Below are 27,228 nucleotides of genomic sequence, written 5' to 3'. Positions count from 1 at the left end.
TCAGTGGTCGTGCAACCGGTCGTGCGAGCGGCTGGACGAGCGGGAGGTCTTGCGCTGGTCGAGGTACGCCGCCGGCGCCCAGCCCTCGCCGTGCCCGCCTGGACAGGACATTCAATATCATTGTACAGTAGGTATATTTAGACCAGTGGTTCCTAACCTTTTCAGTCCGGTCACCCCTGCCCCTATGACTAACTAGGGAACCTGATTTTACCCCTCCTCGCAATGGTAATAAAAAATAAAACGTGTACGTTTGTTGTATTGTTATACATATTAGGTTAGCTTATTACCCCCGTAAAATACCAGTTTTACCCCCACGGGGGTAATTATCCCCAGGTTAGGAACCACTGATTTAGACGTTAGATGGTGTTACGAAAACATTATAACATTATTATTTTAGCTCTATGCCGTCGTTTAAACTTTCTGGGCTCGTCGCGGGTCTCTCTTCTGTAGTAGGTACTATAACTATAACTCTGTTCAAGTGGATTTTAATTGGATGTCTCTCTCTGGAAGTGGATTACAATTTAGAATCTCGCGCCTAGAAGCATATGCCAAGTATGTCAATACCACCACTGCTACCCCGTTTTAAATCGCCATCTAATTCATGGATAGACTTTAATTATCGGATAAAAGGCGCTGTAAACCTTGAGCAGCTCGGCCTATACGACTATACGTGCATAGCGCTGTCTCGCTCACACCGGAGCGGCGTCCGTATCAGTGTGATAAAGACGGGATACGTACCCGCCAGCCGCACGTACCACCAGCCCGCGCAGCCGACCTTGAGCAGCTCGGCCTATACGTGCATAGCGCTATCTCGCTCACACCGGAGCGGCGTCCGCATCAGTGTGATAAAGACGGGATACGTACCCGCCAGCCGCACGTACCACCAGCCCGCGCAGCCGACCTTGAGCAGCTCGGCCTATACGTGCATAGCGCTGTCTCGCTCACACCGGAGCGGCGTCCGCATCAGTGTGATAAAGACGGGATACGTACCCGCCAGCCGCACGTACCACCAGCCCGCGCAGCCGACCTTGAGCAGCTCGGCCTATACGTGCATAGCGCTGTCTCGCTCACACCGGAGCGGCGTCCGCATCAGTGTGATAAAGACGGGATACGTACCCGCCAGCCGCACGTACCACCAGCCCGCGCAGCCGACCTTGAGCAGCTCGGCCTATACGTGCATAGCGCTGTCTCGCTCACACCGGAGCGTCGTCCGCATCAGTGTGATAAAGACGGGATACGTACCCGCCAGCCGCACGTACCACCAGCCCGCGCAGCCGACCTTGAGCAGCTCGGCCTATACGTGCATAGCGCTGTCTCGCTCACACCGGAGCGGCGTCCGCATCAGTGTGATAAAGACGGGATACGTACCCGCCAGCCGCACGCACGTACCACCAGCCCGCGCAGCCGACCTTGAGCAGCTCGGCCTATACGTGCATAGCGCTGTCTCGCTCACACCGGAGCGGCGTCCGCATCAGTGTGATAAAGACGGGATACGTACCCGCCAGCCGCACGTACCACCAGCCCGCGCAGCCGACCTTGAGCAGCTCGGCCTATACGTGCATAGCGCTATTTCGCTCACACCGGAGCGGCGTCCGCATCAGTGTGATAAAGACGGGATACGTACCCGCCAGCCGCACGTACCACCAGCCCGCGCAGCCGACCTTGAGCAGCTCGGCCTATACGTGCATAGCGCTATCTCGCTCACACCGGAGCGGCGTCCGCATCAGTGTGATAAAGACGGGATACGTACCCGCCAGCCGCACGTACCACCAGCCCGCGCAGCCGACCTTGAGCAGCTCGGCCTATACGTGCATAGCGCTGTCTCGCTCACACCGGAGCGGCGTCCGCATCAGTATGATAAAGACGGGATACGTACCCGCCAGCCGCACGTACCACCAGCCCGCGCAGCCGACCTTGAGCAGCTCGGCCTATACGTGCATAGCGCTGTCTCGCTCACACCGGAGCGGCGTCCGCATCAGTGTGATAAAGACGGGATACGTACCCGCCAGCCGCACGTACCACCAGCCCGCGCAGCCGACCTTGAGCAGCTCGGCCTATACGTGCATAGCGCTGTCTCGCTCACACCGGAGCGGCGTCCGCATCAGTGTGATAAAGACGGGATACGTACCCGCCAGCCGCACGTACCACCAGCCCGCGCAGCCGACCTTGAGCAGCTCGGCCTATACGTGCATAGCGCTGTCTCGCTCACACCGGAGCGGCGTCCGCATCAGTGTGATAAAGACGGGATACGTACCCGCCAGCCGTACGTACCACCAGCCCGCGCAGCCGACCTTGAGCAGCTCGGCCTATACGTGCATAGCGCTGTCTCGCTCACACCGGAGCGGCGTCCGCATCAGTGTGATAAAGACGGGATACGTACCCGCCAGCCGCACGTACCACCAGCCCGCGCAGCCGACCTTGAGCAGCTCGGCCTATACGTGCATAGCGCTGTCTCGCTCACACCGGAGCGGCGTCCGCATCAGTGTGATAAAGACGGGATACGTACCCGCCAGCCGCACGTACCACCAGCCCGCGCAGCCGACCTTGAGCAGCTCGGCCTATACGTGCATAGCGCTGTCTCGCTCACACCGGAGCGGCGTCCGCATCAGTGTGATAAAGACGGGATACGTACCCGCCAGCCGCACGTACCACCAGCCCGCGCAGCCGACCTTGAGCAGCTCGGCCTATACGTGCATAGCGCTGTCTCGCTCACACCGGAGCGGCGTCCGCATCAGTGTGATAAAGACGGGATACGTACCCGCCAGCCGCACGTACCACCAGCCCGCGCAGCCGACCTTGAGCAGCTCGGCCTATACGTGCATAGCGCTGTCTCGCTCACACCGGAGCGGCGTCCGCATCAGTGTGATAAAGACGGGATACGTACCCGCCAGCCGCACGTACCACCAGCCCGCGCAGCCGACCTTGAGCAGCTCGGCCTGCTGGCCCTCGCGCAGCGACACCTCGCTCGCGCCCACCGCCGTGTACTCCGACAGCGCCACTAGGCCGCACCCCACCGCCTGCGCACACACACGGATTACAACCTTACAACTACACAATATGGTATAATTTGGTGTGTCACATTCAACTAGTCACTCGTAGGCTTATGAGTTATGACTTTGTAATAAAGTTCACGAATGGTAAGTTAACCGGTGAAGTATCTAGGGAACGTGTTTATCTTTGACGGGGTTTTTGATTTTCTACTTTACCTTGTTTTTCAAAAAGATATAGATGATAATTAGTAATCACTATGCAATAGCTTTCTTGTCTGTTTCCATACAATCTATACACATAGTAAGGGGTTTCAAAACTAGATTTGGTTCTTTAAAGAAGTAGAAACAAGATAAGGTGCATCAATTATTTTATAAGAAACGGTAATCAGGTTTGTGAGATATAAGGAGATAAGTATCTAATACTCATATGTTTTGAACGAGTGTTGAGTAAACTTTAGACTTTATTGAGCTGATATGAGCATTATCAAAAATGAATGTAGTTCGGCCCTAAGCCCAAGTACAAATATAACAAACTAGCTTTATCTGCATAGGTAGATACTACTCTTGTGATTGGAAATAAACAGGACATAGCATAATTACATTGGATTCTTTGTGAATTTGGGGATAAGTAACTAGTTTTTGGATATGATTTTATCTTCTTTTAGTAGGCTATCACATAAATACGAGTAGTAATGTAGGCAGGTATATGTTAGTGTTTAGTTTAGTAGAACCACTATCATTCACTCATACAGCAACCGAAGCATGCAATTTGAACTTAACCAGTCCACCTTAAGATTGCTATTCCTTTGCTGGCAAAATGCAACACTATTGCACTTCTATCTTTTTGCTAGCTTATAACTAAACCATGCAGTTATGTTTAAGCGATTTATACATTCACACGTTTCATTATATATGTTTATGTTGTTGATAGTAGACATACAATATACTTATTATACTAAATTATGCTATAGGTAATATAATATATATTATCCTAAAAATTGATGTGTTTTCTTATGATACAGTAATAATTAGGGAATCATTGTTTTGATACGTTCTTATTCCTAATAGAGCTTTCATGTTTAGTTATGATTCATAATAAAATAAATCTTTTTCTTTAAAACTACAGTCTTAGGTATTTTTTATGAAGCTTTTATATCATGAATTCATGACTCTCCATAAGAAGACGGGCTTTGATCGTGTTCCTGATATGCGTGTCAGAGTGGAAACTATATTCTGACAACATAATTTGTGACATGAGTAAATTAACCTTTTGGACGCCAATGACCGATATATCCGCACCGTAGGTTCAACGCCAAAGACCGATTAATCGGCCACAGACCACAGAGCAACATCGACCTACGTGCAAATACATAAAGTTCAACTTCAGTTTGGACACTTCAATGATGTGGCGTACGTCTGAGTGACAGCTTTTGTGTTTGACACGGCGTGGAAAAGGTTAATTAGGTATATGTATATTGTCAGTATACAGTGCAAGTACATCGCGTTCCTTCCAAAGTTGAGTGTATAGAAATAATATAACAGTAAGTATAAGCCAAGATCGCAGTCAGAAGCCGTGGTTAGAGTGCAAGCCGAGAGCCGTGCCGAGCCGAGCTGTGCTGAATCAAACACTCCTCACAACTTATAATTATATAAGTATCAATAGTGAAATACGTGTCAGTTCAGTAACATTCAGTGTCAAACGATAGTACAGTATTGTCCATGAAGATACGATGATGTCCATTATAGTCTACCATTCGTAAACAAAAATAAATATATCATAAACATTAAACGAACATTTATCGAAGCAAGCGCAGTTAACAGAACTAAAAAGCACACTGACAAATGAATGACATAACAAACAAAACAATGACTTACACGACAGTTAATGTTCGGCAATAACAACTGATATATCCACGTTCGTTGTCGAACTCTTTGGTTACGTATGTACTTTTAACTTTGGATAATTCAGTCTCATTGTATTTACAACCTCTACAGGCTTTTAGCTCTGTAGAGAAACTATCAGTACTGGGACACGTAAAACGTGGAGTTGGCCTGTGTAGACCCCGATACAGAAAAGAATTGTACCACTCTGTGTATGGTACCGTTGAGACCGACGGCCTCCGTCACCTGTTGAACAACACATCTTAGAGCACCCGCCATCTTGCGATCGCATTGCGACAAGATGGCGCCGGTATTAAGCAGCCACGCTGAGCGTGACCTGATAAAAAAGCTTTCTCGTGTTAACTTGTGCCACGCGGATGTGCAGAACTAAATCCAAAACCCTCGGGTGCGGTCGCTAACAAATTTCGGATTCAAATAAACTAAAAGCGATGATGGGTGGGCTAACTTAATTATGCAGTGGACGGCGTGAATTCTAACGGACGTCATGGAGAATTTATGTTATTGGAAAATTTGCAGCATTTCCTCTATGCCTAGGACTATTTGAACTGCTGCAAATTCGCGGTTAGGTAAGCTTGCATAGACTATTGGATTCCGCATCCTGACTTTTCTTGCTATAATGTTATGTTTGGGAAGCGTTAAGTGCTGGGGTCAGTCTCTCATGCGCCACCCGTGGTTCAGCCCGCATTCCTTTAATAATCTTAAAACTTACTTAGACAGTGGGTTTCACTTCATTCAACACTGCAAACCCAAAATTAGTCGCTATTAGGACCCGTATTAAGAAAGCTCTTTGGCGACAGGAAGCACTATTCTACCCTGTTAGTTTCTCCGGTTACAGCACGTTACGGTTATTTAAACAAGTATCAATATTTAACACAATTTATTATTTCAAGTGTTCTTCACTATTAACAATTAGGAACAGTGAGGAAGCGTCATTTACAATTAAAACACTTCCAAATAACAAGTAAAATTTTTGAAATCTAAATTGGTTATCGCAATTTATAAACGCGTGTGAAAATGCACATTAAATATTATTTTTTGTCCTCTAGACTCAAACAGATAAGACGATAAGTAGCGATAATCATTTTAAATAGCTTAGAATGTAACGGAAATTCAATTTGTCCACGGCAGCCGAAAGATATGCAGGTGTTCTGTTATTCTGGTACTTATTTCAATGTGCGCTCTCCTCTTAAAATACAACTAATACAAATCATAATCGGCTGCCGTGAACAACGCTATTGACACAATTCCATATACCATCGAGCTACCTCTCAGAAATCTGTCACAATAACACCCAACCCAAACTGAGTCCTATCCCAGCGCAATAAAGTTGACTTCAAGTAGCACATACCGGCGCCTGTTCGGGTTCGTCCTCCTCGTCCTCCGAGGGGTCGGTGGACCAGCAGGGCTCGTCGTGCGAGTCGCAGGAGGCCGTGCGGGGCGTGCAGGCGGGCGCGGGGGGCTTGGCCTGCGGGGCCGGGGGGCCCAGGTCCCAGGAACTGGCCTGGATTAGTGTCCTGCTGAAGGGACAGTGTGGATTAATATCGGAAATAATCGCAATAGAATAATGGCTGTGTACATACGGCAGTAACGAAGTGTGACGTTTTCAGGCATAGGTATAGCTGGTCAACCAAATCTTGTCAGTAAAAAAAGGCGCGAAATTCAAATTTTCTTTGGGACGATATAGATTAATAATTTTTTGTCTTTTGTCTGAAATTAGCTCAAATATTTAGATGTAAAAATAAACCGTCAGTCTGTGAACTTGTCAAAAGTGCTACGTACTTACATAAATGGCGTTCTGTAAGTACTATTTAACATTCAATATTCGCGCGGTGGGCGAAATATATAATAAAAAGGCGCAAAAATGTATAGCTGAATCATTTGAGCTGCTGGTTTATGAAAAAAGCGGCCAAGTGCGAGTCGGACTCGCCCATGAAGGGTTCCGTATTTAGGCGATTTATGACGTATAAAAAAAAACTACTTACTAGATCTCGTTCAAACCAATTTTCGGTAGAAGTTTACATGGTAATGTACATCATATATTTTTTTTAGTTTTATCATTCTCTTATTTTAGATGTTACAGGGGGGGGGGGGGACACACATTTTACCACTTTGGAAGTGTCTCTCGCGCAAACTATTCAGTTTAGAAAAAAATGATATTAGAAACCTCAATATCATTTTTGAAGACCTATCCATAGATACCACACACGTATGGGTTTGATGAAAAAAAAAATGTTGAGTTTCAGTTCGAAGTATGGGGAACCCCAAAAATTTATTGTTTTTTTTTCTATTTTTGTGTGAAAATCTTAATGCGGTTCACAGAATACATCTACTTACCAAGTTTCAACAGTATAGTTTCGTATAGTTTCGGAGAAAAGTGGCTGTGACATACGGACGGACAGACAGACGGACAGACGGACAGACGGACAGACAGACAGACATGACGAATCTATAAGGGTTCCGTTTTTTGCCATTTGGCTACGGAACCCTAAAAATACCTCAGTTGATGAAAAAATACGCCGTGTCAAACACAAAAGCTGTCTCTCAGACGCCACATCATTGAAGTGTCAAAACTGAAGTTGAACTTTGTGTATATGCACGTAGGGTGATGTTGCTCTGTGGTCTGCGACCGATTAATCAGTCTTTGGCGTTGAACCTACGGTGTGGATATATCGGTCATTGGCGTCCAAAAGGTTAAAGTTTAACTGCTCAATTTCACAAACCTGTGTTGCATGCCGTACTTCCTGACGCGCTCGCCCTTGAGTTCCTTCAGCTGATCGAGTAGAACCCTTTTAATGCGCTCGACCCACGCTCGCTTCACTTCCACAGAGGGCGCTGTGATCGTGTGTACTTCTAGTCGGTGCTCCCGCCATACTTCGAACTTGCGGAGGTCGCCTTTCACAGACTCTGTGAGTCCGATTTGTGACATCTGCCAAGGGTAATAAATAGCATTATTTTTAATGAGAACTTAACTACGTTGAATAGATTCAAAGTCTTTTTTTATAGCTTATTTTGGTATTAGTGTTTTTTTCGCGATTTCATTTAGAGACGTTCCGCTATTTCCACGCATAAATAATTGCTAAAACATTAAAGCAGTGGTTCCTAGCCTTTTCAGTCCGGTCACCCTATGACTAACTAGGGAACCTGATTTTACCCCTCCTCCCAATGGTAATAAAATATAAAACGTGTAGTTTTGTTGTATTGTTATATTATTTACCCCCGTAAATACCAGTTTTACTCCCACAGGGGTAATTACCCCCAGGTTAGGAACCACTGCATTGAAGCAAGATTTTGTTTTGACATTGCAAAGTAATAAATAACGCCAATTTAGGACAAAGTGGCTAGAAAGAGAAAAAATAAATAATTTATTAGTCTAAGAATTTACTTTACTGTCTAAAATATTTTTATGTAAATTTGATACTTTATCGTCTACACTAGATAAAAAAAGCATTAGCTTACTCAACAGACATTAAAATCGAGTTTGAAAAGGTCATCACACAATCTTTTATATTATCAACTAAGCTTATGTTAGGTATTACTTAGGTTCTCATTGACAGTAGGTAGCAGAGAAAGTTTAGATTTAGAGATTCGAGGATAGATACAGTGGCGTAGCTAGAGGATATGGCGCCCGGGGCAGGCACCAAATTTGCGCCCCCCCGCCCAAACGAAATGAACTAACGAAAGGGTTACTTTTTACTTATTAAAGTTTACTTTTGATTTAGACAAATAAGTGTTTTTTAGTCCATCGGTGGCTAACAAGCTTACGACTCACCTGATGGTAAGCGGTCACCGCATCCTATGGACGTCTACACTCCAGGGGCGGGTAATGCGCGTTGCCGACCATTTTAAAACTTATACACTTCTTTTTGGAGATCTCCTTAGACTTGAAGATTCAATATCGCTTGTAAGTTTGGGATCGTAGACTATTCATAGCGCGCCTTTGGACTGATTTGAAGGGACCAAGGTGGCATCTAGGTGCTCCTGCCCAAAGGTGACAGCAGTACTCTTTATATGGGATCTGTCCATGGTCGTACGCAGCATTTTTTAAGGGGTGGGGCAAAAGTAGGGGAGGCTGGGGACGTTAACAGAGTACGGTTGAAACAGAGATTCTTAGCTTATGGTCAGAGACCAGGGTGGGACAACTGCCCCACCTTGCCCCACCGTGGGTACGCCTATGGATCTGTCTGCCCCAGAGTAAAGTATCGCCTCCCTTTATTGAGCACACAGAGTTTTTTGGATACGAGCGCAGCCTACCCAGCAAGATGGCTACGAAAATTGGACGTCACTGATGGAGATGTCAACACCGAGGCTCCCAATACTCCCTGACATGGGATGGGTTGTGCCTTGAAAAATAAGGTTTTCTTAGCGGTAAACGCGCAAAATTGAGCCTTGGTGGGATTGAATTGGACTAAATTCTCCCGATCCCACACCAAAACTCTGGATACCTCAATACCTGACACAGGTTTTTCACGGCATTCTAGTATCACAGAACGAGATGTTGGCACGGCATGTGTTATACAGGTTGGTCCAAACCTTGCCGTCCAAAATTTTTTTTTAGATTCCTCATGCTGTGGGCTATCAGAATATGTATGTTAGCCGACTTTTCGTAGTTTTCGAATTATGATTTTTATTGTTATTACTTTTAACTTTTGTTGAGAAATTCCGGGGTGAAGCAATTATTTATTAAAAAAAACTATTGAACTTTTTTGAATATTTCTTTTTGTAACATAATCCTTCACAAACGGCGCAGTTGCTAAATAAAAATCAGCATCCTCACTTGGCTGAGTTGGGAAAAAAAGACAAACTTTTACGTTCAAGCATGTCAAGCTTAGATGTTGCCCTTACCTAAATAAATAAAAAATACAAGCGATTTCAAAGACTTTTGGTTATTTTAGAAACTGCTAGACCCTACGTTTTTTTAAAAGGTCAAAAAACTGATACTTAATAGTCATAATTTGTCAGAGTCGCCGGCCAAAGGAACTGAGGTGGAAAGCTTCCAAATTAGTAATTCATTACAAAAATCCTCTTTTGTTATTTCTAATATTATTTTATGGGGTCACTTCCCCATCGCTATTTATGTTATCAGTGCAAATACCACGAACAATTATTAGAAGGCATAAAAGCAACGCAAAGCTTCACCCCGGAATTTCTTAACAAAAGTTAAAAGTTAAACTCGAAATCTACTAAAAATCGGCTAACATACATGGGGTATATTCTGATAATCAACGACGAGCTAGGATTCCAAAAAAATTTTTTTCACGTCAAGGTTTGGACCACCCTGTATAGGGTGGCTAAAAAATAACTGCATTTCCGTTGCCAGGGAGGTTTTGGGATTATACTGACCAATTTTTACTTTGAGACCAACCCCTAAGTCGCGAAAAAAAAATATGACTGTTTCCTACATTTTGGCTGGTTCATTTTCTATGGGAGGTATTTGGCCCATTTTGGCGCCCCCCCTTGGACGGCGCCCGGGGCACGTGCCCCCCCCAGCACCCCCCTAGTTACGCCACTGGATAGATATTAGAAGATGGTAAGTAGGCTTGTTGTATTATTGTTTGGGTACGGTGGCAGCTGTCATCTCAATACATTTTTAGGGTTCCGTAGCCAAATGGCAAAAAACGGAACCCTTATAGATTCGTCATGTCTGTCTGTCCGTCTGTCTGTCCGTCTGTCTGTCCGTCTGTCTGTCCGTCCGTATGTCACAGCCACTTTTCTCCGAAACTATAAGAACTATACTGTTGAAACTTGGTAAGTAGATGTATTCTGTGAACCGCATTAAGATTTTCACACAAAAATAGAAAAAAAACAATTAATTTTTGGGGTTCCCCATACTTCGAACTGAAACTCAAATTTTTTTTTTCATCGAACCCATACGTGTGGGGTATCTATGGATAGGTCTTCAAAAATGATATTGAGGTTCCTAATATCATTTTTTTCTAAACTGAATAGTTTGCGCGAGAGACACTTCCAAAGTGGTAAAATGTGTGTGTCCCCCCCCCCCTAACTTCTAAAATAAGAGAATGATAAAACTAAAAAAAATATATGATGTACATTACCATGTAAACTTCCACCGAAAATTGGTTTGAACGAGATCTAGCAAGTAGTTTTTTTTTAATACGTCATAAATCGCCTAAATACGGAACCCTTCATGGGCGAGTCCGACTCGCACTTGGCCGCTTTTTTTTTGAATTTTAAAGTTATATTATAAATTATCACTAAATTGTATAGAGATGACAGCTGTCACCATACCCAAAACTATGTAAAAAATGCCACGGTAGCTGTCTTGCAGAAGAGCATGACGTTCTCGTAGAGGAAGATATGCCGAGGCCGTAGACTTATCCACCCACATGTCACGTTTGCTCATTGAAACTACTAGAAAGAAAACCTACAGATTAAAGGTAGACGTGTGACGTACCTGGAGATCATTCTTAAAGTGATAAGTAGCCTTGTTGTGGCTGTTCTTAGTAGCCGGCTTGCAGAAGAGCATGGCCTTCTCGTAGAGGAAGATATGCCGACGCCGCGGCCGTATTCTGAGCCGCAGGTCCCGTTTGCTTTCCGACGCGACGAGGAACGAGCCTTGCATCAGGAGCTCGCCTTGTTGCGCTAGGTCCACCTGGAGCAATATGTCAATGTGAGATGCTGGAATTTTAACCTTTTGGAAGCCAAACACACCTAAAGTTGTCATAAGAAGGCGCTGTAGGCCATGAATTAACTATTAGTGTTACAATGGCGTATGCTCTCAAAGTTAACCTTCACTCTTTTGAATAAGGTTTATATTAGTTCGCTTGCGCTCGTCATATTGGTGTGTGGTGTTGGTGTCAGTGATGTTTTTGTATATGACGATTATGACGTCCCTAGTCGTAGTATTTACTACGAGGTAGGTAGCGAGAGCGACTATAGCTATATTTTTACGTCTGTCGGTAGTAAAATGTTCGCTAGTTTTGGATTGATTTATTTCCTTATTTATTATTAATTTTAATTAATGCCGTATCTGTATCTGCATTACAATTTATAAGGCATGTCGTAAAATTTGTAATTTAACATAATATGGTAAAGGTTCATAAAACACGGCCGAATGAAGCGTAAAAAACGAATCGGCCGTAACAAATTCAGATGCAACGGGGAGATACGGAAGAAACTTCATGAATAAACAATTTCAGTACGGATGATTAGAGTTTATTTACAAGTTAACATACATATTACATGACCAACCTACTAAAGTGTGACTTTTGCCTACTTTAGCAAAATAAATCAGCATTAATGGGAGGATAAAACCCTCTCTGTTATTTCTCGCCATACTGATTTTACTCACAGGTCTTCTTTCGCTGTTCAAGCAATCCGTCTTTGAAATGCGCTCACTCTATAACCATCAGACTAGCCCGAAGCCGACTTTAACGACAAGTGTACAAACAGATATGTACTGACTAGTGGGATCAGAATCCCCCCTAAATAAATAAAATCTAACACGTTCGAAAATAATCGAATTTAAACTGTTGTGAGACATACTAACATTGAATAATTTTACGGTTTAACAAGTCTAACAAGTGAATCTAAACCGTAAAATTATTCAACGTTCGAAAATACATAATATAAATAAATTGTGTTTCGATAGTTCCAAATATTTAATTAATAATTTAAACTGACTGTAGTAGTTACCTTAGTAAACATACTTTAAGTACATAACGGTGTTTTTATTATTCTGTAATTGACTTAATTCGGGATATTGAAACTACCGTTGCCCCTTGCGTGACTAACTTTCCATCCGCAAGTTTGCGCCCCGTGGGAACACATCAATCTTACTCAAGAGCCCTATTCAATGGTAATACGAAACAAAATCGTTTGACTGACATCCTGTCAGCCTCGTGGGATAAAACATATACTTAAACATGTTTTTAATTTAAAATACTAAATTAGAACTTCATTTCCTGGTAATAAGGTTTAAAGTGGAGTGGAGTATTTCAGTAGAGCTGCCTCGTAGGTAATTTATATGGTGCCTATACATACGTCGCGTTAAGTGGACGGTGACTGATTTGTCGCTGGAGAAATCTTCAACGGGTATGGTAATATGGGTAAATCATAGTAAATAATGCTACCTTATTATTCAAGGTTCTCGAACTCTGCTGGGTGAAAAGCCATAAGTTCTAGACTTTGTTTAACAACGTCTGAATATTGAATACACTACGCACTCGCAGCCGGTGTGCTCTGGCCACAAATATGAATTATATACTTAGTGGCTCCATACTTTGCCGCTACCAAATCAAAAACTGCAATTGTGCGAGATTTTGCGTTTTAAGGTTATAAACCCCCACTAATAAACCCTAATTCTGGTGATGTTTATTATTAAAATGAACCCCGTACTGCAATGGTAAAATAAAACGAATTCATTAAATTTGAACTTTATAGCTGTCAATAGAGTTGAATATTATATCCGCCATAAATGGATTCGTATGCGGTAAAGGGTTAAAAATAAGTAAAAAATAATTAAGTACCTGTACATTTCTAGTGTAGTACGTAAGTACAATTAACCTAGTTTATAAGTAGCCGAGTAACAAATGTGGACTGTATATTGTCTGAATAAAGAAATTATTTATTTATTATTATAAAATCTATGATGATATTAGTCACCGTGCTCGGGTTGTTTGAAAAATACTATAGCTTAGATGGACTGTAGACGTATGATTATTCTAAATCTCTATAATGATTGTGGTCACATCAGTATATTTACATCATTTACGGAACTATGACTTACGGGTACGCCAGTGATGGCGATCTGATGCATGGAGTCGTTGACGCATTTGACCACGACCAACATACATTCGAGCGCCTGCTGGAGGTTCGAGCTCATCGAGCCACATTCGCTGTACCGCAGGAGGTCCTGCCAAAGTAAAATAACCTTTAAGTACTATTCATGTTTATTTATAGGCAGCAAAAAACATGATTGGTTATTGAGCAAAAAACGCCATAAATAATACTTTTTTGCCGGTAACTGTTTTGGTTTTTAATATGCACGCTTGTCGGTGATTTGTTATCTAGAAACGAATGTGTGTTTGTAAAATATCATCGATAATATTGCGCTTACCGAATACAATCATTCAATGACCAAAGTAAATGCAAAATTAACGACGCCTATTGACTCAGCGTTCTATTGACACGATATTAGCATCTTCAGTTAGGTTATAGGTATCTCTGACATAAAATTATATGTCTAAAACACATTGACTAAAAATGGTTTTAACTATTTATTGCCTACAGGCTATCAGTGTTTCTTCTTCAAACGAGATAAAGTTATTTTGAACCCAGTTTAAGTCGCCCGCTAACATATTGGGTCGGTTCTGAGATAAACAAGAGCAGGTGGACAGTTTAAAATAGTACGAGTTTGTTTATGTTAAACTGCATAGTTGCATACCCTTGTAACCCGTTTATTCCACCAGCGTCCTATATTAAAATAACTTCTAAATTAAACATGATTCCAGATGGCCAACTCAGAGATATCGAGCTTTAAAAGTAAATTATTTCATAATTTATGCGGGGATTTGCGTAGGTGGTATGATCAATATAGGTACAATCAGAAAAGTAACAAAAAAAGTCGAACCCAAAACCTCCAGTTTACTGGCATTAAAAATGCGTGTATATACATAGGTGTTCAATATTTCATTACAGAACGATTCTATTGGTAAGAAATACAATACCTTTAATAGCAGCTGATACTTGGTGATCCTCTGCACTGGCTTGAGCAGATACGCGGCCAACGGCAGCTTGTGCCCTAACCGCAGCTGGCACGCTTGGAGGAAGAGGTGTGTGTCCACCAGAGTCTCGCGCAGCCGCTCCGATCGGGGGATGTTCTGGCAGTAGTAGCTGTAGAGCCGGAAGAATGTCTCTCGCTGTGGACAACAATTAATTATTAAGCGAATATTTTTTTTGGGCTTCCTGTAAAACTGGCCAGAGGAAACATCAAATCGGGAGTCGTGGAAATCAAGGGAAGAGGCCTTTGCTCAGCACACACTCAGATAGGCTAGGAAAAAAAATAATTGCGACTCCCTTGTAAATGAAGATATCGCGTGTATGAAGGTAGCGTGTGTATTACTTATAGTGACTAGTGACACTCCTGTGACAACGCCGCGACGCGTCTGAGGGTAACTTAAGTTAGGAAACCCCTGTTATTAGACAGGAATGGGCAACATGCAAAATTCATAGCTTATTCTGTTTAAACCAATGATAACAAGAAACACCAAAGAACAGGTGTTCGAAACCACCCTATGATAACTATTAAGTTGTACGTGACGAAATTATCATGATCGTGACGTGCTCAACGTAAAGCAATGTTGAACATCATTGCATCATAAATTGGCTACACTCAATTAATTGATAGCTAAATACTAGCTGAGTATACCTGTTCTTCGTCAATTCATAATCGTAATAATAAAAACAACATAATAACACTTACTAAGCCTACTACACTTTGCTACAGGTAAAAAAAATCCCTAAATCACCGTCAACGGGCAGGGTGCCCAGAAGGCTGGCCGCGTTTCCTCGCTGCATAGCGATACTAATCGTAATTGAAAAACAAATACCTAAATATATAAATTAATCATACCTTCTCAACAAAACAGAGTGCAACGAGTTCGGTAGCCGAGATGGACCGCTCTAGGTCCTTGAGGAACACGTCCTGGTGGAATGTGAAGAGCTCGTGCAGGTTCCCGAAGAGCACGTCGGCCTGCCCCACCAGCGTCGCCGGCAGCAGGTGCTGGTTCTCTGGCTTCTCGATCTCCTCTTTGTAACCCTGGAAGGAGACAGGTACAATGAAATAGATTGCACTGTTGTTGAAAAAACAGTCACAATCAAGACGAGAAGTAAAGATAATGATATTAGTGCGGCGTTAGAGAATTGGGAATGGGCTGGTGGAGATTTGATGTATGTTGATGTAAAAGAGATTACACTCATCTACAGTAACCTTCAATAACATATGCCCAAAATTATCTGAGTACCTATCACAATTTAATTTGCAAAGCCCAAAGAGCGTGTTGAACATTTTTGCGTGCTTTGTCGTAATATATTTACTTATTATACTTCTTAACGTTGTAGAATCTTTTAAAATGATTAACTTGACGCAAACATAATTTACGATGCTATGACGTGACATACCTAAAAGACTACCGCGTTAAATGCGCCTTTGTTGTACATATTCACATAAATTAGATACATCGAATGATTACCGAACTAATTAGCGTTGAACATTGGCTGATTGTATCGCACCAATCTTGTAGGCGCTTGTCGTAATCTCTGTAAACTGCTTCCAAGCATTTGCACTCGGAAGGTGACAGGCTATTGCCGACTTTCCAGAACATGGTCTTTTTCTTAAAATTTTGCAATGTGGAAGAACAATTTCCAAAGGTTTGATTCCGATCTAAAGTAGATGCTCTCTTTGGTATTTCCTTTCTGTTGTTTAGGTTCTGGGAGTAAGCGTAGTGATAGTATTTGTTGCTCGTAGACTTGTGGCATCGGCTGGGTTTCCGGCACGATAATGTAGAATGTAGACTGCGAACGTAGCTATCAGTATTGCTCTGTCGGCACATAGTGGAGACTCTTTTATTGTCGTGAGAAACTGAAAAGTAATGATCATCGATAGTTGTATTCCACTCTTTCATAATTCTTTTGTAATCCTTCAATATATTTGAGATGACGTCTTCAGTGTTCTTGCTGCTACACATTGTCCGTCTTAATTCCGTGCAACTAGATGATTTTAGCAGCGAATCTTTTGAAGCAGTTGAGTCGGTCGAGTACTGTGGCGTCGGTATTTGTACATCTGCTTCGGCACATCCATAAAGGGGGTTTCTTACTAGTTCAGGAGCATCGACAACCGTGGGAGCAGTAGTAGTGAGGGATTCCGCAGTTGTCAGGGACTCGGATGCTGTTACAGCATCTGAGTCTGGCAAATAAGTGATTTTCTCTTCAGACTTCTTGTACTCGTAACCGGGCAGCGTCTTACCGTAGAAGAAGTTCCCGGTGAACGGTTCCATGTACACTGGTTTTATGTTCCGCGGATTATATTTAACACGTCCAGTTTTACCAACATCACTCACTGACTTCTTACATTTCTTGCGGAACGCCTTTTCTTTCTCGAATAACGCTATTTGGTTCGCGTAATCGCTGAACAGCGTGGAATCTGACGCAGAGCGCGTAAGTTTTTTCTTCTTCCGGGTGGTGGGGTTGTCATTTTTTCTGTAGTACCAGGAATAGGAGGTCCCGACACTAATGTTGGCCGAGGATTTATGTAGGTCATATTTTCCATATTTCATTGTGAAGGCGAGCACGCGACGGAGAGCTTGGAGCGGCGTGCTGAGCGCGAATGCGCGTGCATCGCTTGGTTCCGGGCGCGCGCGCACGACGCTCCGCTGCTCGCGCATCCGATGCACATGCGCACGGGCCTGCGACTGCACCGGCTACCGATGTAGATCACGCTCTAATTGCATACTAATGCCATTGGTTTTCAGAGCGCGCATCGATATGGTGAATACGTGCGGAGATATCGCGCAACCTAATGGAGCGGGACGCAAGGACATTTATCAATGAGTTGATTTGCATTAGGGAAACGTGGATGGATTCTTTTCAGTTACCTACTGGTTAAGGTTACGTGCTGGTTAATGACGTTAATAGCATGCGTCATGTGGTGAATGATACTGCGCATAACATAATTGGTATATTATTAGATTACAACCCAAACTCGATTTAAATTATAGGTACTAGCCGACTAGATATTACTAACGCTATTACATAGACTCGCGCGAACACGCGGGTATTGCTCAGTTTCTAGAAGAGGTGTTTCGATCAATCAAGCATCTTCGCTTCTGGAGACGGATAAGACTAGCGACTTGCTCTTGTAATTAAAATCTTTATTTCTGGCCCGACTGAAGGGGCCAACTTGGATGTTTTTACATTTTACCTCTTCGCAATGTTCGCTGTGCTTACATTGGGAGGGTTTGACTTATCAGTAGTGTTACAACAGTAAGCCCAACTGAACCCACATAGCCTATGGTTATACGGCCTTCTGCGTCTTCGCCCTCGGGTCAGAACTTCCTAGTCTTCATCCTAATAGACTCACCGCTACTAGTAGTTCCTACAGGAAGCTATGCTGTGCTTACAGTGAGTATTGAACCGAGCTCCTGCACGTAGACCCGCTCAGTCTGCAGCAGCTCCGCGAGCACGTGCCCGCGCCGCAACCGCCGCGCCTCTGCGTCCTCGCCGCTCGAGCTCTCTGAACCACCTGACGTCTCCATCTACGACAATCAGAAAATTAAATTAATAAAAATATATTTAAAAGTAAATTATACACAACCATCTTATATTAACACAATATAAAGTCAACTACCACATATAGTTTAGATGACAGCAGAAAAGGCTACTTGAATAGTGTTTAAAATGATATGAGTGCATCACGAGTGCATATGAGAAACTGCTGTGCAGATTATTATTAGTACCGACAATCGATAACACAGCTAAATGATGGGTTAAAATTGAGTAATGGCTAATAGTATACCTGTGCTGTTTATATCGTACCTACCTATTGTACGTAGTATGCGATGCGTTATTCTTATCTGGCAAATCTGATAAAGTAACTTTTCTGTCAAAGAATAATGCGTTGCTGACAGTATTCAGTACATGTTACACAATCTAAATATGAATCCAACCAGGATAAAGTATCAGGTTTGAACTAAATTAAAAATTAAATTAATGAGAGACGTTTTCCTACCGCTGTATATAGCGGGTATATAATCAGTAATGTATGGCGTAATGCTAGCCGTTGGAATCGGGTTTCACACGATGCACACAAAAATTAATGTACCTAATAGTCATTAATCTCCAAGATTAGAGCGTAGTACATTACATATTTTAAATAAATTATATTCAACCACGAAATGAGGCTGATTGACTCGATAGATTTGTTTTGCCATCCATACCATGACTGGAAGTACACACATATGTCTATGAAGTCCTTAGGACTTTCATATTGATTTTCACTGTGACAAGGTATGAATTGGTAGTACTGAAATTAAATTATGAAACTATTAAAATCCCTACCGATAGCAATAATGTGTATTATACATGATGGACTGACGATTTGATTGCTGAAGATTGCAGGAGTCTTTGGAATGATGGCAGCTGTACCTATTTCTACAATAGTTACTTTACTTGGTCATTGGAGTAGGTTTATAAATCGATAGATGTCTAGGATTTTTGATAAGTGATTAACGGATCGAATGGGAAACGGCCGTAGGTCGGTATTTTCGATTCGATGTGACTATTAGTTTATTTTTATAATAAGCGCATGAAACAGTAAGTACCAGTCTTTCTAGTTAGTAGAGCAGTTTTGTTAGTCTGTTTGTTTTAATCCTAAAGCTGTTCAGACGAAGAGGAGCCACGATTGCTTTTAGCTTAAGCTTGAAAAACTAGCCTCGACTAATGCTGAGTATCCTTACAAAGGACTTGATTTACTCGTACTGGCTCTACGAGACTTAAGTATTCGATCCGACTTGAATTATTAATACAAATATTGACTTCAATTTTAGAATGATCCGTTTCTTCAAATTAAATTTTCGTGCTGTGACAGTATTATCTTGAAAAAAGTTTACCTCGTACCTCATTATGATTATGACTACCTTTTCTTGCAAGAAAAGTTAATTGATTATTTATAGGTAGAGAAACAAAAAGCCTAAATTGACGCTCTCAAACTCAGGCTATGTAACCTAACCGCACATCACTCTTGTGCCAAAAAAGACTATATATAGGTACATACAAACACATATATTCGATATGTTTAAAATAAGCCCTTTTACTCATTGTTACTCTTTAAACATCCACAATTTCGCATCGTACCGGACTGTTAATTATTGAACAATTATAATATAAATTATCCTTAATAAATAAAGTGCGTTAATGAAACGATTCGCATCAGCATCGCAAGAACGTGTCGGTGCGATTGAGCGCATTATTTACGGAATGTTAAGTAGTGCGTGTATAAAAAGTAAAAGACAGTTAATAGGCATATGCCTGGAATTCAACGTACCTTGCTCATGGAGTTTATGACTACATTTTCAGCCGTTATGTTTCCCATTTAATTTACTTAATTAAAATGTTGTGTTGATTTTTGGCACATAATTTGTAGGTTCATTGGTTTATCTCAGTTTATCTAATATCTATACAGGGTGCTTCCTGTAACAGGAGCAATAAATTAAACTAAAGGCTGTACTCCTCAAACTAACCGACATTTGTACAGCAACTTTAAAAAATTGTGAATCCTTTAGAATTCCTCTTTTTCATACAAAATAAATATTGCCTTCAATGTACGCTAACATCAGTGTGTTTGACGTTGCTTGTCACGCTTTAAACATAACAAAATTTGCAATACATTGCGTCTTAGAATAAACTTTAAAGTGTAATAAAAATCAAAACATGAGTTATTTTCAAAACTTGCTGACCAAATGTTGGTCAGTTTGAGGAGTACAGCCTTTAGTTTAATTTATTGCTCTTGTTACAGGAAGCACCCTGTATAATGTCAAATAAGATATGTCATGCGGGCGCAAAAGACCGAATTGGATATAATTTATCAGAAGGCAAGTGTCAACAAGAATGTAGAGTCTGTGCGGAAAGAGAAGAGTCGTGAAATGTATGGAATCCAATACATTCCACGACTCTTCTCTTTTCGCACAGAGTCCACAAGAAAAATCTAAGTTTAAAGATGATGATGATGATGAAGATATCATAGGTATTCAGTAGAGTCTGTGCGGAAAGAGAAGAGTCGTGGAATGTATGGGGGCACAATACATTCCACGACTCTTCTCTTTCCGAACAGACTCTATGTTTAAATGTACATACCATCTAATCAAGCTATAAACGCTATAATAGGCGATGTAGTCAAAACAATCCTGCTTATAATACATATTACCAAATATATCCCGCATAAACAAGAACTCTCGAACACGATGTTACAACCATTAATTATAAATAGATCATAATAAGTAATAAGTAATAATAACTTACGGGCTTATGTTGTTCCGAAAACAGTTTAAAAATATTATAGCTCGTTTTAACTACAACATTTAGGGCATCCATAGTCACTGAAAACTAAAATCTTCGCAAACATATACTGCACTTGTTCTTAATAACACTTAAGAGGAAGCAATTAAAATATTTTTATTTTTAATTTAATATATCCGGTGTTTATAAGGGCTGAGCACATGGCACAAGCTGCTTGGCTGTTTGAGTGTGTAAGAATAAGGAACTGGCTGGATGGCAGGGGCGCGGGAATACGTTGGGAGCATAAAAAAAGTTGTTGCCTCCACTTTTGCTCGCACCGTATGGCGGGATGCTCCACTTTATTCCAGTTTTGAAAGCAGAGTTCTTTTGAAATGGAATTGTTAATACGATATCTAATGACACTACACTGACTATTTAGCCTACTTTGTGTCGCAATGTTACCACATTGATACCAATGATTCAATTTCCTAATGACTTTTACCGAGTTGGCTATTGTTAGTTATTTAATCAGTTTCTAGTCCTTACGATACAATTCTAATTATTTACATAACACTGATAAAGGGTAAAACAATATTCCACCGACTTATTTAGTAAATACTGTAAGTAGGTATGTCTATCTAGACTAATTAGAATAATTTTACGGTTTAGACTCACTTGTTTAAAGTCACTCGCGCGACATGTGAGTCTAAACCGTAAAATTATTCAATGTTAGTATGGCTCACAACAGTTTAAATTCCAAATATTGAACATTGTTTAGACTTATTAATATTATTAGCAGGGATGTTGCGAACATCCGCATCCGCATCCGCAACCGCTGAACTATCGCATTATTTTCAACATCCGCATCTGCATCCGCATCCGCATAAAATCGATGCGGAGCTTATGCGGATGTCGAACAAGTCGGTACAGGAACGTCTTAGCGGCGGCGTAAGTGCTAGGTAATTTCGTCATTACCTATAACGAAATCGTCTAGATCCAGAAAAACCAGTGAAGTTACTGTTTATTAAATATAACGCACCTATATTCTTGCTCAAATACTAAAACGTTTCGTTTTTTTTAATAACAAAAATACTAAAAATGTAATATTTGACGTTTTCTAAGTACCTAATCTTGACATCCGCATCCGCATCCGCGGATGTGAGCCTTTAAATATCCGCATCCGCATACGCGGATGTCAAAAAATCTGCATCCGCAACATCCCTGCTACCTACATCAAATTGGACTGGACTTCATATGAGTCATATATGACCGTTATCATCGTTTTCAATGATCAACAAATTTTTTTTTTTTTAATATACTCGGTATAACATGTGCATTAATGTGTAAGAAGAAACTCTATATAAAATACCATATTCAACGAATTAATCCCATTTACAAGCGGATCTATCACGAAGGGCTCAACTTTCCAAATTAACATAATATACTTATTACGGTGATAAACGATTCTAATTGAGTGAATTAAGAATATGATGAATAATGAATTAAGAATATATCATCACACGACCTAACCGAATTAGAGCAACCTATCTGTCAAACTGCATCGGTAATAAAGGGCGAGCCTGTTGTGTATGGACGCCGCATCGTGGAAACGCCTGTGTGTGTCGTGTACATTAGTGTTAGTAGAGCACACCTGCCAATGCGATGCATCCCTGTACAGAGACCATGGGACTCAACTCATTTCTTATACAGTTCTGCTAAGGTAAACGTGTAAAATGGGCTGTACGTGGTGACACTAAAGTCTAAAGTCAAATGGCTTAAGTGACTTCTTGGGTAACCCGTATCTTCTACAGTTCTTCTACATCGCGGCGACACGACAGGTGAAACGCACTTTACGCTGACTGCTTAAGGACTAAACTTCAATGTCATGGTGAGCATCTTGAGATATATTTGGTATTGATCTCAAACGGCTGTCCGAGCGGTATTGTTCGTTTTTTTTTGCCCATGTTCTGAGAAGCATCTGTGGCAGTCTTTTGTTTTGATAGTGCAGTATAGGCACGTGCGAAGGCTGTGCTGGGAATAGTAATGTGGTTGTCATAAAGAACATCTTATGGAAATCACCTTTCTTAATTCCTGACGTAGAGTACCTACGCTGCAGAGTTGACTGACCCCTAAATATATGTGCGGGATGTACCTACCTAGTCGGGTCGGGATTGTTCAAAGGTTTTTTTTATTTCAATGAGAGTCATGAAAATATGTGAGCATGTGATTCTTTGAAACTCTCACTCGACCTGAAATGGAAAATTGTAACTAAGGTACATATCATAAATATAAAAGAATATTGTAGAGTAGGAGTTTTCATATAAACGTGTTATTCTTGTAGATAATAATAGGCTTGTAGGCGCCTTAGCCGCTCCGATATATCTGATGGCGACTGTACGTTCAATGGTATACATATGTTTAAATGACTTATCGTATCCTTGCTGCAATGACCGCATGTTTATCAGTTTATCACTATTCGCTGAAAATAAAACATCCGTCACTCTCTCACTACCATGTCAAAAAGCGACAGACGTCTTAATTATCCACGGCGACAAGCGGTAATCACACGACCATCATATCCATCACGTGTTTATGACAGATGTAAATCCCGGCATGAGTCCTGTGCACTTGAACTGATTGCCCATATGTAGCTCCAATCATGGGCTCAATTGAGCGCGGTGATTCATACTCGTACCGACCGAGGTGGGAGTGAAGTGATCGTTGCGTAGATATACCTAAGATATGCAGCCTGCTATACCAGAATCTTGGGAAAAAAAGTGGATATGATAAGTAACTATGTAGGTATTCATTTTGCTAATACGAGTAGACACGTGTTCCAAGTAGCCCCAACTACCGACTCTGTTGTTTGCTGTACGATCACTGAACTTACATGAGGGTCAAATCGGTGGCTCTATCTTGGACCTTTGTTTGATCGGTGCTGAACGTGACAGCCTGCACAAATCCAATTTTGGTTAGATAACTGATTGGTTAAGAAGTTTTCCCTAAAAAAACTGCCGTTGTTAGTCTAGATCCTAGTGCATACCTAAATTATTACAGAGTGAAAATAAAATTAGAGCAAGGTACCCTAACTACCAGTTCCTGCGTACCCACGTTGGTTATTAGAAGTTCGCAGCGTGCCGAACGTGCGTGGCTGCGTGGTTATTCTAGTAATTAAGTATTCGAACGACGTATGCAGCCATAGGCTTATGTTAGTTCCAGACTCGTAATAAGGGGTAATAATAGTGTATTAGAACAGAGCCTAGTTATTTTAGAACATGTAGAGGTGTGCTGAAAAAGGAAATCCAAAACTTTCGATTATCTACATAGGTATTAGTCTGAGGAATAATGATTTATAATTATGTATTGCCAATCACAGTCAGCTCCAGTGCTAGTTGGTTTTATATCTAATCTCCTAAACGATAATCTAATACCTTTAAACGAGCAATTCTTGCTTATTTATTTATTTATATGTTTATTTATATATATATATTTCGGGGATCTCGGAAACTGCTCTAATGATTTCGATAAAATTTGCTATATGGGGGTTTTCGGGGGCGAAAAATCGATCTAGCTAGGTCTTATCTCTGGGAAAACACGCATTTTCGAGTCACCCAGATATTTATAGTAAAACATGTTCAGTAGGTAAGTATTATGACAACTTACATTGTTACCTGACCCACATATGGCTCAACGTTAAATAAGTTTTTGGCAAAAATTTAATTTTTGGTACACGCTTTTATCGCTGACTGTACTTTTCTTACGACAGACAACTAATACTCATCGAGACAATTCTAATAACCCCTAACACAATTAGGTTGCGTTGTTTCATCACAGAGTTCCTATGGCCACCTCCTGTCTCCATCATCAGATCAGCTCGATAGTACCATAATATTGCATTGTCACCCGACTTACATGTGCATGCAAAATTTCAGCTCAATCGGAAACCGGGAAGTGGATCAAATTTAACTTGCAAGATTCCATTACAATTTAGTTACATACAGGTCGAGTTCCTATGGCCACCTCCTGTCTCCATCATCAGATCAGCTCGATGGTACCATAATATTGCATTGTCACCCGACTTACATGTGTATGCAAAATTTCAGCTCAATCGGAAACCGGGAAGTGGATCTTCCATTACATGTTAGTTACATACAGGTCGACCTAATAAAGGCGTGTTAAAAATACGCCGAATGTATTCCTTTACCTACTTTTTATAATACCTACTTACATAATTATTTATGTAGTTACAAAGGCAGTTAGTTATAAATGTTATAATCTAACGAAAGGTAAAGTGGCATTAACCTTTTACCTCCAACGTTGAACTTCGGATAAAATGAAATCTTTTATTTGCTCTGTGATGTTATACCTCATATTTGCTCAAATGCTACTTCATCCTTGTTTGCTAAGCTCCTATAAAAGGATAAGGCAGGTTCTTGTACATATATTAATGTACGTATGTTACACACAGATATGTAAATAAATACACGCAGATGTTAGTCAATAGAACAGTGTACAGTCTTTTATATGTATTGGTCTCTATACTATGACGCACGTTAAAAATATCTGTCAAACTTGAAAGAACAAGAAGATCCTACATTATTGCCCGTGTACATAATTATTTAAGAGACGACTGTACCAAAGTTTTGTCAGCCAAAATCACGTCTAATTTTAGGATTTCCTTTCTAAGATACAAGTTTCAGAATTAATTCAAATGTAGGTAGTTGCTCCAGCGGGTAATATAGATTTGCAAAGCAAATTGCCGCAATTTTGAATATGAATACAGTATTGTGCTTAAACCGGTGTTGAACTGAATTCAATTGAAGTTAGGGCTTGTCCATCAAGCTCTTTGTTAAAAATTTACAATGTTGTACTATAAAAGGATATAACGTAATAAAAAGGAATTGTGAATGGATCGCGATTTTTTTAAAGGGTGGTTTCATTTGAAGCCTTGATGGGTTACGTTTTGTAATAAGTTGACAAAACGATAATAAAGTCGGATCTTTCTTAGTCCAGTAAAATGAAAACAATTCCTTTTGTGTTAATAACGTCCAAAACTAAAAAATTGTAAAAAAAACATGATAGTAATACATATGATTCTTATTCTTCTTCTTATTCTTATGTAGGTATGTAAGTTATATCGTAATAATTATTCAAAACTGCTCAAATTAACATGGATATTTGACTAAGTGATGGGTCCTTTCGAAATGTTGTTATTCAATTTGTCTCGATTCGAAGCAATTATACGAAAACTAATTACAATTAGTGAATGCATTTTTAAATGAAACGTAACATTCGCGTAATTAGACTAACACGTTAATAACATATGCAATAATTGATTGATAATGATAATGTAACATATGATTGCACACCAAGCATTTGTATTGTAGAATCAGAACGATGTCAGAGCGTATATTAAATGTAAATCAACTTGTCCATGTACTTAGTTACGTTACGTCAATTAAATCTAAAGTAATCTTAAACTACATGCCTTTTTTTAAGGTATACCTAGATCGATATTTATAATCCGTTTGTTTTTTATAATAGATCGGCCATCAATATATTTACTCTACCTGTTAAAGTAACGTCAAAACTCGAGTCACCCACAGCAGAATTTTATTACTGAGTTATGTAAAGCAGATATCTTAGCCATTTTTAAAATGTAAAGCTAACTTACGGTATCCCCAAGATACATCATCTATTTGCTACCAGATAGAAGATAGATAAGGCTCAAACAATACCTACGTGTGTATTATTTAGTGACAATAAGAGATAGCCAAGACACGAAACCTACGTACTTACTCATATTTGGCGACAATATACTCGTAAAGATACCTAGGGTTGAACAATGAATACCTCGAATCTCTCCGTTAACGGGCAGATTGAAGATAGGGTTGAACGTCTCGAATCGGCTGCATCTCACACGGCCATTACAGTAACGGTATGTAACGGGGTGTCCCGCTTGCAGCTATGCCGCTGCAGTTACAGCTTACTTTGTTTTGTTAACCCTAGGTACAACTTGGGGCACTGCACAATTACAGTGGCAAAAAAGTTTGCCATATCCACATCAGAGTCTAAGGGCTAAGATGACAATCATGAAACGGTTAGAGAAAATTTGGATATTTCACTGATACTGTAACATTTCTACCGCGCACTACAGCAACAAACTTCAAAACCACAAACTTCGCAAAAGGATACCTAACGCGCTAAAAACGATAACCGACATTAACATTAAAGGTTAATATTTGCACTAGGTAACTTTGTATCTGGCTTATTTTACATTTTTCAATTTCTTCTGATAGGTAGGTACAATTACTGTGTTATTAGCTGC

At 40.9% G+C, this 27,228-nt stretch overlaps 1 protein-coding gene across 1 annotated transcript in view; it reads right to left on the bottom strand.

The window, feature by feature from the left end:
* LOC134647318 (guanine nucleotide exchange factor DBS-like) overlaps nt 1-27,228 on the bottom strand; it is a gene marked incomplete at its 5' end in the record, with an annotated part of 129,990 nt that continues 102,762 nt past the window's right edge. The window contains 9 exons of the mRNA XM_063501621.1: nt 1-98; nt 2,885-3,017; nt 6,241-6,409; nt 7,613-7,818; nt 11,305-11,502; nt 13,639-13,764; nt 14,579-14,770; nt 15,484-15,669; nt 18,029-18,163. Of these exons, the coding sequence (XP_063357691.1) occupies nt 1-98; nt 2,885-3,017; nt 6,241-6,409; nt 7,613-7,818; nt 11,305-11,502; nt 13,639-13,764; nt 14,579-14,770; nt 15,484-15,669; nt 18,029-18,163 (1,443 nt within the window). The remainder of the gene's footprint in view (nt 99-2,884; nt 3,018-6,240; nt 6,410-7,612; nt 7,819-11,304; nt 11,503-13,638; nt 13,765-14,578; nt 14,771-15,483; nt 15,670-18,028; nt 18,164-27,228) is intronic.

The sequence above is a fragment of the Cydia amplana genome, chromosome 4 (genome assembly GCF_948474715.1).
Source record: "Cydia amplana chromosome 4, ilCydAmpl1.1, whole genome shotgun sequence".
NCBI lineage: Eukaryota > Metazoa > Arthropoda > Insecta > Lepidoptera > Tortricidae > Cydia > Cydia amplana.
This window is presented reverse-complemented; position numbering and strand designations above follow the sequence as displayed.